This window comes from Amphiura filiformis, chromosome 15 (assembly GCF_039555335.1).
Source record: "Amphiura filiformis chromosome 15, Afil_fr2py, whole genome shotgun sequence".
In the NCBI taxonomy this organism is placed as follows: Eukaryota; Metazoa; Echinodermata; class Ophiuroidea; order Amphilepidida; family Amphiuridae; genus Amphiura; species Amphiura filiformis.
Window position 1 is genome coordinate 43538732 of NC_092642.1, and position 17883 is coordinate 43556614.

The window sequence follows — 17883 nt, forward strand, 5'->3', positions numbered from 1 at the left end:
AGGCCTATTCATGTGTTTGTTAAAGAAAACCTGACTGCTATGGACTCAGGTGCAACTTTTAAAACGGCCTCTTTTCTTACACAATTAACCACTGTGACTGAACGCAATGACGTGTGACGCTATAAATTGGTCCACAGAGGTAAAACAAATAGGGCTATTCATATATTTTTACATTTTTATATTTTGTAAAATATTTTTTGACTTATTTAAAAAAGTATTAGGGGAGAACTTATTTAAGTTGTGGACTGTATATGGGACATTCTTGTAAAGCAAAATAAAACAAGTCATTTACATAGCATTGATAAATAACACTTTATTAATCAAGTGGGTTTTCTTACAAAATTGTTCATTATGAATATGAACAAAAGTTCATGATTATTTTTCTTTCGGATGCACTTAGACAACAAGAATGTGGTGACAGTCCATATGTGGAGTGACACAATCTGGTACATGGAGGCCAAAGGTGGCAAATTTGAAATTGAGATAAAGGGAAAAATATGGAGTAAAAGACAACAAAATACATAAAAAAATAGATATCACAAAACCTCATATCTTTAGAACCAAGAATGCTAGACCTTTGGATTTCAGTATATAATTAAATGTTTGTATAAGGTAATAATTACAACTCGATTTTCAAAAAGGCCTCCATGGACCAGACTGTGTCACATACGCCTTCCCTTAGGCAATAATTTGGATATTATTTTTAATTATATCTGATGATGATGATAAGCATATAAAAAGTACATTTTCAGAGAGGGAATGATGCAAGGAATCCAACAAGTACAACATATTCCTTTAAAAAATTTAGTTTTTGTGAAAAATACAAAATTTGATAATAAATATCTGCCAAAAAGTAATTACCCCCTTTAAATAATAGCCATTGTTCCTAAACGGTTGATCGTATGTCAAATTTTGGATATGCAGTCAAAGCAGAATTTATTTCTGCACATTATGACACCTCATTTGTTGCAATGGTCTGAATACTGATGTCACAGCATACATTTTAATGAAAATAACCCAAGATTTGAAAGTTACAGCAAAATCCTATTGCCTTGTATTCAGTATCCATGGAAGAAAATGCTTTCGGCGCTCATTTGATTCTTCTTCTTATTTCGTGAATATTTTTGGGGAGGTCAAAACATGTCATTATTCACAACAGTGGTCATTGTTTACTTAATCACATATTAAAACATGACAAGTTCAATGTTTTTTGTGACAACAAGGATTACATCTATTGTGAACAACTCCCAATCAGTAAATTTTGAATCTAACTTTACCACTGAGAGTACAACTTGCAATTGTAGGCCATTTAGGACCTTTTAGTCAGAAAACAATACTAAAATCGCTCATGTTCCAATTTGACATCATATGAGTAATGATCACAGATGTGAATAATGACAATTTTTAATGATTATCACATGTTTTGACCCCCCTCCCCAAATGCATGAAACAAAAAGAATAATCCAATGAGAGCTGAACAGATTTATGAAGCTTGTGCCGTGAAAAATCCTTTTTACAAATGAAAATTAAAAATTTGTGTCATTTGTAAAGGATATTTATATTACTTCTTTGATTCAGTCAGAGGCACATTGTATGTTTCTGATTCCAACTGTAATTTACGACTAAAATTCTACATGCACATGTGCAGGTACATTTGAAAAGTTACCTGCACAGAATCAAAGTCACCTGCACATGTGCAAGTGGTAAATCGAACACTGTTTTCGGGGCATGTTTTCAGAATCCCAGCTGTACATATACCCAATACAAAATCAAGTATAATTTGTATCGAGTTTGGTAGTGAAATAGCTGGGTATTAATCACCTGTGGGTGAGGGTCTATAAACTCACATCCAAGGGTTTATCGGTATGCTTGAGGTGCAATGGTTTAATCTTAGCAACTATTTTAAACTGTTGTGATTTGGTAGTTCACAGCATCTTGCGAATGGTAGTGCGCTTTGGCAAAAATTGCATTGATCATTTCATAGCGAGTGTGTAGAAGAATTCAAATATCACATATATATACTTTTATAGGTCCTGTGGTTCTTGAGTTATGTTGCAAAGAGGGCTGAAACAACAACACTTTTGTAAAAACATACATAACAATAAATCATGCAAGTTTTCAAAGTATATGATTTGTAGAATGGACTTTAAATTGTTATTGTTCAATAATATACTGATTTAGATAATGAAAATCAATTTTTTTTGGCTGCTTCGACCAACAATACCTCATCTGCCCTTAAGGAACTGACATCAATACCAAACTCAAGGTGACACAAAGTATCAGCAATTTATTTTGCCCATAAATCTTGTTTGCACTTTTGAGGAGAGCTTCAGTTGACATAGTATTCCTTTCCTTTACTCATTGTGTGTTTGGTAGTATTTACACACCTGAAATTCTCTGACATCTCACTACTGATAATGTCAATGACTGCATCATATCTAAATTGGTAAATATACATGTAGCATAAAACTAACGGCATATGTGCTTACTATCAAGCCCTTTTGAAAACATGAAATTGTACCAAAGTCTGGTGCTTTAGCTAATGTGGTTGAGACACACATTTGCAGGTTTACTTGTTCGTATATAACTATGTGTATCAATGATTTGCTCAAAACCCTTTACACTTTTGTGGATGGGGCTCTTCATGTTTGCATGTTTTAAAAGCGCTCGATAGTAAGCACATACAATGTATGCTAACTATTGAGTTTTTATGGTATACTGCCCTCCCATAGCAAAAGGGCCTAACTAACATTTGAAATGGAGTTATCACCTTGAGGAATGTCATTGGATACAATATCTACCTATTCAAAATAGTTTTATTCTTACCTGCAAACACTATTAACTCCCGAAATTAGATGGGTTACCATGTATACAAGTCTATGCAGACTGAGAATGGTTTTTAACAATTATCTCAAAAAGATCAACAATTATATCAAAAAGATAGGCCTTTTTGCCATGGGAGGGCAGTATATTTCAACATCTTGGGGCCATTTTCATTGCAAAAGACGCTAGTGCCTTCCCACATCTGAAATTCTCAAAAATCTCACGGCAGATGATGTCACTGCGTAATTGCATCATGTCGTTGTAAACACAGCATGAAATTAAAGGCTGAGGAGACATAGTTCGATATCATTGGAGGCTACTTTTTGTTCAGATAAACACAGCAGCTTCTTTTCTGTTTGCAGCATCTTCCCCACAGTCCACGCTTGAAATTCTCAGAGATCTCACTGCTGAGGCTGAGATATAGTTCAACGTCTTTGGGCGAATTGGGGCTAATTTTCTGATGAGTGTCATCCCATCACCTGAAATTCTCTGAATTCTCACTACTGATGATGTCACTGATTGAATCATGTATTGGTACATAGTATAAAAATAAAGGCTGAAATACAGTTTGACATCTTTGGGGGCAATTTCCAGTGCGACAGACACAGAGGCTAATTTTCCGCCAACATCTTCCCCCAAACAAAAAAAAATTGTCTGCAGCATCTTTGCTTAAGGGGAAAATCAATTCCCCAAACTGAATGTCACTGTGGAGAACTGAGACTAAGACACCTGTCACAATGCAAATACGCCTGCAAAGACATCGGACTATTACAAGCTGTATCAAAATGATAGGTACCCATCAGCTTTGTTGTCTTATGAAATGCCTGCTTCTTCCACAATCAACATTAGATTCTCTTGAAATGTCTACATTTAATAGTTTTATGACCTTTTATTACATAAATCTCCAAATTTGGTAGCTGTTTCACTGCATTTTGACGTGGCAGTCTTGGCCATGCTCACGAATGGTACCATTTATTTTGATATACCCTGTATATGAACAAATTTACAAAACTATCATGTCATACTGAGTTAGCAATTTGTTTGCGTACTCTTTCCAGCGCCTTCCAGTCTAATTTTCTCCGTCTTATTAAAGCAACTACACCCGAACACATTCCTAATGCTAACATGACGCCTTCAAATGTCCAGAAACTCTTCTCTATCGCCCATTTTGTTTTTGGACAGCTGAAAAATGAGGAGAAAAAAAGTGACATTAGTCCTCAACATATTTGAATACATTAGAAGAACTTCAACAGTACTTACCAGGAGCACTTTTACAGTACCAACTGCTGATGTCAAAGGTGTTTTGCTTGTCCCCAGAGGAGGCTTAAAGGTGCCTGTTGGTCTTGGGAATGAGAAGGTTGTCCCAAACTGGATCTAAGTCCAGATACAGGGTAACAATTAAGGAACACACCTTTGATGTCATGACTTTGAAAGTATGACATCACCAAGTTAGTCAAGCCATAAATCATCAGTACCAAAATTTTTCCAATTTTCCCTAAGATAATTATAAAGTGACTCAAGTTTTTTTGCTAGAAATGATTTGACTCAACCAAGAAATGACTTGACTCATTACTACTTGTTATGAATCTATATAGGCTTGCTTCGGACGACCTAAAAATTGGATACATCAAAGGTGGTTATTTTTTTGTATGTAATTTTGCACCCTTTGCCAATTTTGAACCAATTCACTTGTTTCTAAATTCAGTTTTTAGTTTTCTTCCACAGACCTATACATAAAAATAACATTTGCAGCTGTATTGAGCGTGATAAGCGCTAAAATTAATGTACCACGAAAATTTCAACTTCCAGAAATAACAGAAATTCAACAGACCAAGAAAGAAACAAAGTAATTATACCATTTATAACTTTACCTTTTATATGTTACTGTTCCAGATTTACACTGAATTTGTTGTTTAAACCCAGTCTCTCCACAATAATCAAATATTTTCTGAAATGGAATAAAAATACATCAAGGTGAAATTAATTTGAGGCTACAAATTATTGAGACTAGTTTTAGACAAATTATTGATGACTGTACAAAGATCCCCATAGGGCCCAAACCTACCAGTGCACAGCCTTCCCCAGCAAAGCTGCCGCAGCCACAATGCTTAAAGCTCCCATTGAATGAGACATTCCCTAGCCAAGCGGGGGAAAGCTGTGCATTGCCACTGGTATTTAGGTGTTTAGGTACGGACCCTAAATATATTTACACCCTTTTGAATTCAGTATTAAAAATATTTCGAAAAATTATCTTGAGAAAGTGCAACACGATCTTTTTTGAAAAAAATCATTGTGTTTCAAACCCTAAACACATCGTAAACATGAGTTACTTGCAATTTGCCTGGGTGGCAAAATCACCTCTTTTCTTTCTTTCTTTTTTGTCACTCATGCTGTCATGTCAAACCTAGCTGCAACTTAGTAAGCTCAACATTATCAGAAGCCCACCATTATTCTTGAAAAGTAGCATTTTCAACCCTTAATGCACACTGCTACTTGCCCAATCGCCACTTGAAGCATATATATGACCCTCTCCAACAAAACCAGACATAAGCCACTAATTTTGAAAATTGAGTTTTTGATATCATATGACATTTAGTATAGGTCTTCAGCTTTCATTTGATAGAAAAATTATGTTTCTGGGACATGTGGTCCTTATTCTATAGTCTTTCAACAGGAAGGGGGGAAGCGACACACAAAGAAAAGGCAAATGCAAGAAACATGGCTTTAAAGTTGTAAAATGACATGTTTAAGGACTTGGTTTGGCTCAGAAAATGTTAAGATTTGTGTGCTTTAGACGTAAAAGAATATTTTGTTTTTAATGGTAGGTTAAAGTATACATATTAAAGAATCAAAAAACTGAAAAACAAAATCTGCAAGGTTTTTCACCCCTTTCCCAACTTTGACTCCTGTATCTCAAAATGTGTGAGTGCATCTTACATGGCGGGTATCGTCAGAGCAAGTCACATATGCTTTTTACTCTTTCCTTGGTCACCAACAAAACTGACATAGAGAAATATGGGTTCTAAAAGAGAGCCTAAGACTTTATAAGGGGTGTCATTTCCTCCCCAAGTGCATGGTCTTAAAGGCGGGACCCAAAACTTAAGTTTTTATACAAGAACTGCAAGACATGGAAATATAAATTACCGTAACCACCCGGGTTTAAGCCCACCTTTGGCTATAAGCCCACCCCCATTTTTCAAAACATTCCGGGAACAAGAGTGCACTCAGGTATAAGCCCAGTACTAAATTTTGGCCAAGTTCTTAAATCAAATCAATGCTTTGCTCTCATGTTTAAGAACAAATATAAAAAAATATCAGTTGATAATCGGGTTTTGATTGAGCAAACTTCAATCAAAACCAAAATTGTCATTGGCGTAAATAAGCCCTGGGTTTTGTTGAAAAGGGTTTCATTGTCCTGTAGATCAATAAAAGGTGGTGCCATGCGTGTTGTGACATCAGTCCGACACCTGTTGTGCATCCATGCCTGTGTCGAGTCGCGTGCCAGTAGCCAATCATAGGCAGCGGTTCTGGGGGGCGTGGCTGTTTTCTCAGAAATTGTTGCTGGGAAAATTCATAAGCTGTTTCGATACCATCCGAAGAGGTCAGGAAAATTTTAACATTGAGATAAACTTAACTTTGAAGGAAGCCTACGGCACGTCACCAAGTGTTTTGGAGACAGAAATTGGAAATAACGATTGGGATATCGTGTATTAATTTCGCAAAATTAAGAAGGATATAACCCGTAAAATATTGCGAACCGAGGGTCATCAAAGGACATCGAATGGCAAATATATAGCTAAAGTTAAATGACATTTTATGAAATGTAGGGGTCACCTGATGATCAAATTAGTATTTATATAATATCAATGAATGTCAAAAAAGGGTTGGAGGCCATGAAAGGTGGTGAAAGGGTGCAATAATGAAGGTCAATTGTGATCATTGGGATGGCAAATTATGAAACTTTGGGAACTCATGAGATTGGGGTATATCGCAAGTTAACAATTCAAAAGGTAAATTTAGGTTGCAAGTTTAATTGGAAGCAGGAAGTAATGAAGCAATCAAACAAGTAAGCAAAAATGGAAGGAAAAATGCAATGAGAATTAAGTAATGGGTTGGGAAAAGACAGCAGTGACAAAACACTTTTTCTCCTTTTAATAATAATACTTTTTAGTAACAGCAGGAGCTCCTACATGTTTCCTAATAGGAATAAAATAACTTTGTTTTCATTCATATTTATTCATTCATTCATTCATTCATTCATGTCATTCATATTTCATTTTGCTAAATCACCAATCAATAATACAATGTACATATACATATAATGTTTACATGTGCATGTATGGCGAGTTGGTTCCCTTTCTGTCTTTGTTTTTTCTAATTTATTTCAGAATATGGATATCTTAATGCTGGTGATTAGAAATGGAGGCTTGGCATGTCCCGGAAACTTGGAATTAATAGTGGCTACGAAACTGAAAGACTGTATATAAGAATGCGGGGGAAGGTGATACATTGAACATTTTGTTATCAGAAGCTATCAGACTCGACACCTAGTATCTGATTCAACTCATGGCTATGATCAGTATCTTTGTTACGAACCATTGATCGAAATTAGCACAACATTAAGCTTATGGCATATCTAAAAATTGAAACAGGCGTATGAACTCAAGTTTATACAACAATGGTTACTAACACGCTCTACGACAGCGAATTACAAATGTATGACGAGAATGACTGACAATAATGGCCAAGACTATGTAAGATCCGAGAAGAAAAACACATGAATTGTTACAGTACTGAGGTAAAATTCATAATAAGACTACGGACAATTAATGCTGGTGATTAGAAACGGAGGCTTGTCATGTCCCGGAAACTTGTAATTAAATGGTGGCTTCGAAACTGGTGCAAGACTGTATAAGAATGCAGGGGAAGGTGATACATTGAACATTTTGTTATCGGAAGCTATCAGATTCAACACCTAGTATCTGAGTCAACTCATGGCTACAATAAGTTGGAAGTATCAGTATCTTTATACGAACCATTGATCAAAATGAGCACAACACAAAGCCTATGGCATATCAAAATTGGGAACAGACGTATGAACCCAAATTACTACAATGGTTACTATGTGCTCTACGACAGCGAATTACAATGGATGATGAGAATGACTGACAATGGCCAGGGCTATGTAAGATCCAAGAAGAAAAACACATGAATTGTTACAGTGATGATGTAAAGTGATGTTACAAACAACGGATATTATACATCGTAGGCGACTAAAGCAATTGCATAGGAAAATAAAAGATACAGTCGATAACGATATTGGCATTTGACAATTTATCAAACAATAAAGCGATAACCGAAATAAAACTTATTGCAGTATAGATGATATCACTCTTGAGAAGTCGCCACACTTCAAAAAGCAGCAATGTCAATTGATGCATTGGTACAGGTATAATCAACACCTAAAACTCTGTCATAGGTGGCAATTATAAGAAGAAAATAGTGATTGAACAATGAACATTGAATAATTAAATATTGATAGCAGAAATGCATGAAATGATTTAAAGGCCACAATTGAGTACTACTGCACCACTTTAATAATGAAGAGGGTAATCGTGTAAATGGCCCAGATGAATACAAAATTACAAACATTGGATTTAAAAAGGCAAATTATACAGGTATCATCTATGTTAATGTCTTAACGAATTGGAAATTTGCTTGGGATTGATATTTGCTAGCCTATTCTACAGGTTATAATAAACACAAATATGTGTAAAATGGTGTATATATGTAAGGTAATAGGACACATAAAAAGCATATTTCTTCACCTTAATAAAGGCTCAAAATGTCCAGGTAAAGGGGTGCAAAATGCAGGTCAAATATTGCTATGGACAGCAAAGTGGAGTGCCATTTTACACAATATTTCATATTGTTAGATTTACTGGGGCCATAAATATGACCACAAAACGGGCAGAACTGTAAGCTCATATCATTCAGCCCTGATCAGTTAAATGATTGGTTAAATTGAAATAGAAGCTGGGATAATGCATTTTCAAATTCATGTAAAATGTGCAGGGTCGAGGTCTGTGGGTTGGCACTGCACTATATATCCCAAATTTAACTGATCAATGCATTTCATGGCATGTTCCTGGTAGGGATGCTCTTTAGTAACTAGAACAGATACACGCTGCCATTGGGAGGTTTTCCTGTTTTTTCTCACACGAGTTTTTTTGTCCAGGTTTTTACTTTCCAATTTTCAGCTATCCGGTATTGTTGTTAGTAAATTCAAGGGAGCACCAACTGTTCTCAATGCTTCAAATGCTTCAAAATTCAGTAGCCTTGTACACCCTATGTCTTTGCAGTAATGATAAACTGTGGATGTGGACCTTCCTCTTTACGGAGTTAGGCAAGTCCCTAGATTAGGTCCTTGGTTGGCATTGTTTCTTTTGCTTTTTACCATTTTGTCCAATATATGAATCAAAATGGAGATACATTGCTGCATTTGAGCAAGTCATTGGGAATGTTTTCACATACTTAATATTTAATGTCAATTCCAAATTAGGCTGTTTGGAAATTGAATGGGGTTGTCCTAATTCGGAAATGAGTAATGATTAGGTCCAAGCCAAATATGCTGTTTGGGATTTGAAGTGGGTCGTCTCACTTCAGGACCATAAATGGCATCAGATGATATAGCTGTCTGATTGCGTAAAAAGGGTATCAGATGATATTGCTGTCTGATACATATATGATTTCAATGATTGATATATATATTGCTTTTAAAGAATAAGCCAGATGATATAGCTGTCTGAGGCGCTAATGAATTTGAATTTAAGCCAGATGATATAGCTGTCTGAGGCGCTAATGAATTTGAATTTATATCTATTTAAAATATCAGATGATATAGCTGTCTGAAGTGATATTAAAAGTATGAAGATAATATAGACAGTTGATTTCCTGTCAACTGTGTATACTCTCAGATGATATAGCTGTCTGAGGTGATATGTGATATTAAATTAAGTATGAAGAACACAGTTGACACTTGATCAACTGTGTAAATGAAAGGAAATAAAAGATTCGGATGGTAAAGATCCAGCTCCGCAATAGTTGTGTTTGGTCTACTTATTATGTCCATAGGACAATCGGGTTTTGATTGAGCAAACTTCAATCAAAACCAACATTGTCATTGGCGTAATCTTAAGCCCTGGGTTTTGTTGAAAAGGGTTTCATTGTCCTGTAGATCAATAAAAGGTGGTGCCATGCGTGTTGTGACATCAGTCCGACACCTGTTGTGCATCCATGCCTGTGTCGAGTCGCGTGCCAGTAGCCAATCATAGGCAGCGGTTCTGGGGGCGTGGCTGTTTTCTCAGAAATTGTTGCTGGGAAAATTCATAAGCTGTTTCGATACCATCCGAAGAGGTCAGGAAAATTTTAAAACCCACCCACCACTCCCTTTATAAAAAATATGATATTAAATGGCATTGTTTCTTTTGCTTTTTACCATTTTGTCCAATATATGAATCAAAATGGAGATACATTGCTGCATTTGAGCAAGTCATTGGGAATGTTTTCACATACTTAATATTTAATGTCAATTCCAAATTAGGCTGTTTGGAAATTGAATGGGGTTGTCCTAATTCGGAAATGAGTAATGATTAGGTCCAAGCCAAATATGCTGTTTGGGATTTGAAGTGGGTCGTCTCACTTCAGGACCATAAATGGCATCAGATGATATAGCTGTCTGATTATGTAAAAAGGGTATCAGATGATATTGCTGTCTGATACATATATGATTTCAATGATTGATATATATTGCTTTTAAAGAATAAGCCAGATGATATAGCTGTCTGAGGCGCTAATGAATTTGAATTTAAGCCAGATGATATAGCTGTCTGAGGCGCTAATGAATTTGAATTTATATCTATTTAAAATATCAGATGATATAGCTGTCTGAAGTGATATTAAAAGTATGAAGATAATATAGACAGTTGATTTCCTGTCAACTGTGTATACTCTCAGATGATATAGCTGTCTGAGGTGATATGTGATATTAAATTAAGTATGAAGAACACAGTTGACACTTGATCAACTGTGTAAATGAAAGGAAATAAAAGATTCGGATGGTAAAGATCCAGCTCCGGCAATAGTTGTGTTTGGTCTACTTATTGCGTCCATAGGACAATTAACATTCCACACTAAATTTTAAGAAATCGACATAGATGATAGAAATTACTGGTACATTGGGCATATGCAAATGGGGGGTGATGGTTCTTATTTTTAAATTCAAGCACTAGCCCTTCCCCAGTTATACCCCATTTTTGAAGTGAAATCTGCAATCTAGGGTGGTGGGCTTATACCCGAGTGGTTACGGTAATGGCTTCTTTGACTCATTTCCTATAAGATGAATGTCTTAAATATTACTAATATGTATGGTTTTTTAACAGTTAAATGGCTAAAACTGGAAAAATATGTCTCCTGCCATCCATCCGCGTCCAATTACCCTTACCACATCGTGGTCATTACACGGTTCACATGGGATTAAGCCTTGTGTGGTGAAATCCTCTGTTAGCCAGCATTTAATTTCTTCATCTGGTTTGCTTCCATTCATAATATCATCAGGCTGCTCCTCTTGCTTATTATTTGTGTCTGATTCTTCCGGGTTCTCAACCTTTGGTCTAAACATGAGATAATAAAAAATTTGCTAGTATAATTATATGAACTTGTGAAAATTAAAAAAAGTATTTGACCTAGCTCCCAGGCTCTTAGAGAACAAACCAGAACTTCAATGGCTTTGGGCTGTTCCATTTAAAATCCACACTACCCCTGTGGAAGATTTGGAACTATCTTCCACAGGGGTAGCAGGTTTTTATCATTTTGAAACTTATACTCCCCTGTATTATGGCTTTATCTATAGCTTCCACAACTGGAGTGAGTATTTCATATGGAAATTTACCCAATTGTCTATTCTATTTGAAACTCATACTCCTCCTGTGGAAGAGTTTAGCTAAATCTTCCACAGGGGTAGTGTGGATTTTAAATGGAATAGCCCATATTTCTATAAAGAAAGTGCTTTTGTTTAGGAGGATGATCCCCTCACTCCCTGAAACATAAGTGAAAAATGTTAAAATTTCCGAGCCAAAATATCAACTTTGACCGTAGTCAGACATTTGTCTTTGATCCCTCCTCCCTAATCAAAGGACTTTCATTTAAATTTATAGGTCATCATCAAACTTTTGGTTTGTTCTGATAAATCAGAAGTCAGTCATTTCTTTTGGGGGGGGGGGGTGGTATTAAAACAATTAAATGAAATGTCAAAATTGTGATTTTTAGCAAACCATTTTGAAGATTCAAATTAGTTATCAAAAAGTCATGCTTAATCCATAGTGTATGGTCATTATGTTGTACAGTCGACACAAATATCTGTGCGCAGGGATTGAGTTTTGAAAATAACAGGCGTGCTACAAATCGCACTTCTTGAAATGTTGCCTGCGTGCTGTCAGGTGTGCTATTAAATTGTTTTTGGACAGAGGATTTAAGGTGTGTGACCCGAGCTCGCACGCCTTAAAACTCAATCCCTGTGTGTGTACCATGTAAGCTCAGATGATCCAGAATTAGATATTTTGATTACTGTATCTAATTTGATATTTTGGTTTAAACATACCCCAATGCTCCAGATGTAAGTACTACAAATGTAGTACATTACAGCACATGGTGACTCTTACCCGATTTGAGATTCTGCTATACTGTTACTGACAGCAGAGAAGAGAAGGATGCATACCACGATGAAGAGATGCATGGTAATGAGTGTAACCAGGTGCGATGAGTCAACTGAGCTTATCCACATCTTGATTTGTTTCTATTTCTGTAAGTATAAGCCTAGAAATAATAAAGAAAAATATTGATTGAGGTACAGTATTGCAAAAACAACATGGAAAGGAACAACATATCTGTCAATAAATGGTTGACTCACTGCATACATGGAAATCTTGCAATAAGCAGCTGGTAGTTTGAATCTAAGCCATCATTCATAGAAACATTCAGTTAACCTGCATCATACATTGTCAAGCTTTTATCTTCACTTGGTCCTGCTGAGACTCCAACTCATGATCTCATGATTAAAAGGTGAACGCTAGTGCATAATTGAAAAGAGGACTTCCCCATTTGGTTTAATTATGACTCTATGCTGGTTTCATAGCCCCTTTGCTGCTCAGTGCTCAATGACAATACTCATAGTGATATGTGTGTCACTGTGCAGTTTTAAATTAATAAATCGATCACCAATTGATGCTTTGCCCAAAGTGGCAAGAGGTTGATTTCAAGTCAACTTGGGGCATCACAAGGTGCTACACAAGACGTATGAGACTGGATGCTATTTTCTAATGCAAACAGAGCGGCAACAATGCATGGTTTCTGTGTCAATCTATCTGCACTACAGTAAAATTAAGTACGGTATTTCTTGGCCAAACTACAAATATTAGATTAACTTATGATTAAAAGTTGCCATGCCTAATTATTGGCCCCTATTAGTTCCACCTACAGCCACAAAGAAACTGTTTGAAATGCTTAGCAAATGATGAAAATATACATTTCTGTATGATTTTGGGACAAAATAGCCGTCTCATTTGACCTTTGTGAAATTTGCAAATGATATATCACTGCCAGCAATAACATAAAAACATAATTTTGACAGTTCAGAAGTAATGTTTGAAACATGATTGTTCAAAATTGAGAACCACGTAAGATTGCGACTGTTTCATTAATTGTACCATTTCTTCAAGTTTATGTTGAAAATTCCGTCAAAAAATGTCCTCTCCGAATACAAGCTCGTAATCCATAGTTAAAATTGACTCAAGACTAAAATTATATTTTCTTGAAAAACACTTATATCCTACAAACTCATAATAAACACTTAGTCCACTTACACTTAGTTTCCATGTATCACATGTTTGAAAGTTGGACGTCAGGTTTCCGTCAAAATGTGTCCTCTCCGAAAAATTGGGTATACAGAAACATGTACATCAAAAACATGTTTCTGGCATCTCTGAACACTTGACGCCTAAAACTTTTACAGATTTCCTATTTGACCCATCTACAACTCAAAAACAAATAAATTGAGGAAAAACTAGACACTTTATTTTTCACCCCCAGTGAGACAATCTGTGTACCCTGATTGTAAAACAACCCTTATAGTGTTCCAGTTAGGCCAAGAAATACTTAATTTTACTGTAGCAGGGTAGGCCTACCTTTGGTGACTGCCACTTGAGTAAACCACAATCATTGTTCAAAAGTTTTAAACTTTAGTGGACACTGACTGGCTTGTGATAATATGGATACTAACCATTGTGTCGTCGTAGATAGTAAATGGATTTGTCCAGGTGGTGGCCGCATTGCATTCTCTAAATTCAGTAAATTTTCATCGTCAACCGTGTAATTGAATGGGATTATTTTGAAATTTTAAAATGCTTGAAATATCACAAACAAATAGGCCTATGTTGATAAATAATATAAATACAAGCTAAAACCGTTGGGGTTCGATAATGAACCCCACAAAACTAACCAACTATATTGGAAAATGCCATACGGCCGGGCGGTTTCACAAGTTTCCGGCTCGATCATGTCATCCGCCGCCTGGATTTGTCGATCAACACAAACACAATCACAATGCGTTTGCTGCTTGAAACCAACACAAGGCACTTTTAAACTGAATTTATATACTTGATCTCTTTTGCAGAAAAGTGATTCTCACACATGCTCATCAGTCAATGTTTACACTGCTTACATTTCCAGAGCGTCGAGCCGAACAATCATTTCAAATTGCCGAGGTCAAAACGACTTCGCTTAAATTGTGAGTTAAACTTCCCAGCGATGTTGCTTGACATGTGACACTAACGTGAATGTATCAACCAATCATTTCCAACCAACTGGATCTATTAATTGTGCTAATTCCTCTTTCTTGATTATTAACTTTCAGTGATGAATTAATTCAAAGCAATAATTACTGACAGCAATGGATGTTCTAAAAATGTATTTTTAACATTTATTTAGAACATTTTAATTTTTGTTTGTAATTGCTATTAGAGTGATAAACTTGTATGAATGCGAAAGCGACAATCACAAGTGATGAATCACAAAATTTGGCGATTGCCTATCGCTTTCCAAAAGTGGTGCATCGCAATCGCTTGGCAATCGAGTATAAATTCAGCTTTACATACACGTACCTTGGTGACAAAGCAAATAATACTGTTCTTTATAAAATCATGAAATGCAAGCATGCAAGATGATATCAATGTTCATACATATGCGCTATAACAGCATGCGTGATTGGTCGATAGACGGCCATAAACAACGTTTCTGGATCTGGATATTTGTGTCGGTAGAACACCTCCTAAATAAGGCAACATCACCAACTTCTTGCTGCTAAGTGGATGGACGCGGCTACAAAATTAATTTATCTGGAGCTGAATCGCTTTCTTAAAACTGGCTAGTGTTGGTGCCTCAACAACTTTTTCTGGTAAATTATTCCATTCAGGTATGGTTGCTGGAAAGAAGGTGTCCCCGTAGCCCGTACCGTCTGGTTTTGTACCTAATTTGAGTGAATTTTTGTTTGTGCCCTCTCATTGCCCTAGTCTGGTACTTGATGTGGTATGATTAATCTATATCTACCAGGCCATTCTTGATCTTGTAGAACATGATGTTACGTTGGATTTGACGCCTAGTCTGCAAAGACTTCCATTCCAGTTCTGTGAGAATTCTGGTCATTGTACCCTCTTCTGCATGGTCATTGTACCGTTTATGCCCGGCTTTCCAGTCGTAAACAAGCCACACTAGAGAACCGATAGGATACATATGTACCGGTATGCATGTATGATGCTCGCGATCTATAATTTACGCAAAGCACAAATGATGTACCGTACGCGATGAAGTAAATGTTTCTTAGTACATTAATTAGCGATGGAAAATCTTTTAAAAAGGATAAGGAATTGGTAGTTTTTAGTGATTAGTCTAATTTCTAAAATGGCAATATTTTTTAGTTGTAAAGCTAACAGTAGGTAACCCAGGCAAACCTTAGTTAACACATTTGCTGGTCAGCCAAATTCGCCGACAATGTCAATGCATTTTTACATAGAAATTTAAAACTTGTGCCCGAAGAAAGAAACCTACATAAATATGTTTTCTATACTTCACTTGACCCAAATATATAATTTTTTATGGTGATAAGTCACCCGCACATGGAATTTCAGAGGAATTTTGATAGCAGTTCCATTAAAAAAAGCTGCTATCGCCATGAGACTAAGATCTAGAAACACCCCCGAATGCCGTTTTGGGGAATTTTGCTAGATGAATCTTTTTGATGAAAGTCAGGCTTTGACAAGATGTAACTTTGCTACGGAAAGTGCTATGAAAAAAAGGTTTTCAGTTTTGGCTTTGTTTACTCAAGGGCTTTAATTTGATATATAAAATGATGCAGTTTGATGGCAAATTTGAATTCACCTAGGATACCTACTAACAGCACACAGAATTTACGTTGCGTATGTATGAACGGTAAAGCCCTCGGGTATAAACAATCGTTTAGTCATGAAAATATATGAATGAACCCCTAAATCATGATGAATTCAGATCTGAGATCTGTCATGTAGACCTGTCAGTGTCATACAAAAAAATGCATCTGTGCTGTGGTGGCTGACTGATCAAATCATGTAAATGTAAGCTTAACTAAAACTAAATCAAATTTACGTGAAACACGGCTGAAACACTATTCTGAACTCATCAGCACATAACATTCACGATTAACACAACATATGAAATAGTTTACAATAAAAAATAACTTACTAAAATTCAAGTTCAAACATAAAATCTCCAACGATTCACAGCACTTCCACATTAATTTTGTGACTCACCTCCACGATCACTGATTGCAATGTTTATGTATGGGTTGCCAGCTTGATGTCAATTGATGGAGGTATTCCCTAATTCAACAGGTTCAAAATCTCTGCAGCCAGGCCTGGCTCAGAAATGATGAAAAATTGCAGTCTGAATTTCTCAACAACCAGAATGAAATGCAATAAAATTGTTTAAGAAAAGAACAACAACGTTGAAATACTTGTGTTTTAGAGGGAATGCAATGAATGTGCAGGCCTAACTTGGATGGACGGAATTATCTAAGTCACATCATTCATGGAGCCTCATGGTTTGGCCATGGAAGTATGACATTTACTTCCAGGCCTGATTTACTTCCACAATTGCCCTTTACATGCCAGAAAATCTTTGGGCCCTTTCGACAGATGTGCCAAATAACCTTTGACACATGCCATATATTTAAAACCTAAATTTTCTTAAATCATACGCAACAAGCAGGAAATTTTGCCTAATACCTTTTGAGTATAAGTATCAAAATGGTGCCCCAAATATCTTCTTTTCCAAAATATACTTGCTCCTTTTTGAGTACCTGCCAAAAAAATGCTTGCCTTTCCCCATCAAAAATTTGTCACGCTATGTCAGCTTCATTCCATTGAAATTTCTACTAAAGTGTTCGCTCAAAGGGCTGGGTTTTCATATGCACCCACGTTTAAAGATGCGCAAGAAAAACAGCTATCAGCGTGAAAAATGGTATGCCTTAATTCCTTTGTAGTCTGTAGGCTTGCTTTGTTATGTGTTTTGTTCAGTGTCTGTTGTGTTTTGTTGAATTGTGTTAATTGTGTACATATTGTGTTGTGTTTTGTAACTAAAGTAGGGCCCATTGTTTAAAACTTGTGTTTTGTTTTGTAGGTTTTTGTATTTTTTTTTTTGGGGGGGCTTTTTTTCAAAATAGGCATGGTCAGCCTCCTGTTTAAACATTCCCTTTTTATAATTGTTTTTCTATGCAGAGGGGTAGGCCTAGCCTACGTGTGCCTAGATGCCTTTGACTTGAGCACTTGACAGGGAGGTAAATAACATGTTATTATAAACTGGGTGGGCAAATGCCCACCCAGTAAATTATTTTGCTCACCCAGTAAATTCAACTTGCCTATTGCCCAAAAGTGCCCACCCAGTAAATTATTTTGCCCAAAAAAAATTGGGCACCAA

At 36.2% G+C, this 17883-nt stretch overlaps 1 protein-coding gene across 1 annotated transcript; it reads right to left on the bottom strand.

Annotated features, from left to right (window-relative positions):
• Positions 1-287: 287 nt before the first annotated feature.
• On the bottom strand, positions 288-16731 carry LOC140171688 (protein JTB-like). The gene is made up of 5 exons (XM_072194982.1): positions 16651-16731; positions 12543-12696; positions 11327-11495; positions 4695-4771; positions 288-4005 (listed from the first exon to the last, which is right to left on the bottom strand). Exons 2-5 carry the CDS (start codon positions 12662-12664, stop codon positions 3843-3845), a joined length of 531 nt encoding a protein of 176 aa, XP_072051083.1. The 5' UTR covers positions 12665-12696; positions 16651-16731; the 3' UTR covers positions 288-3842.
• Positions 16732-17883: the final 1152 nt, after the last annotated feature.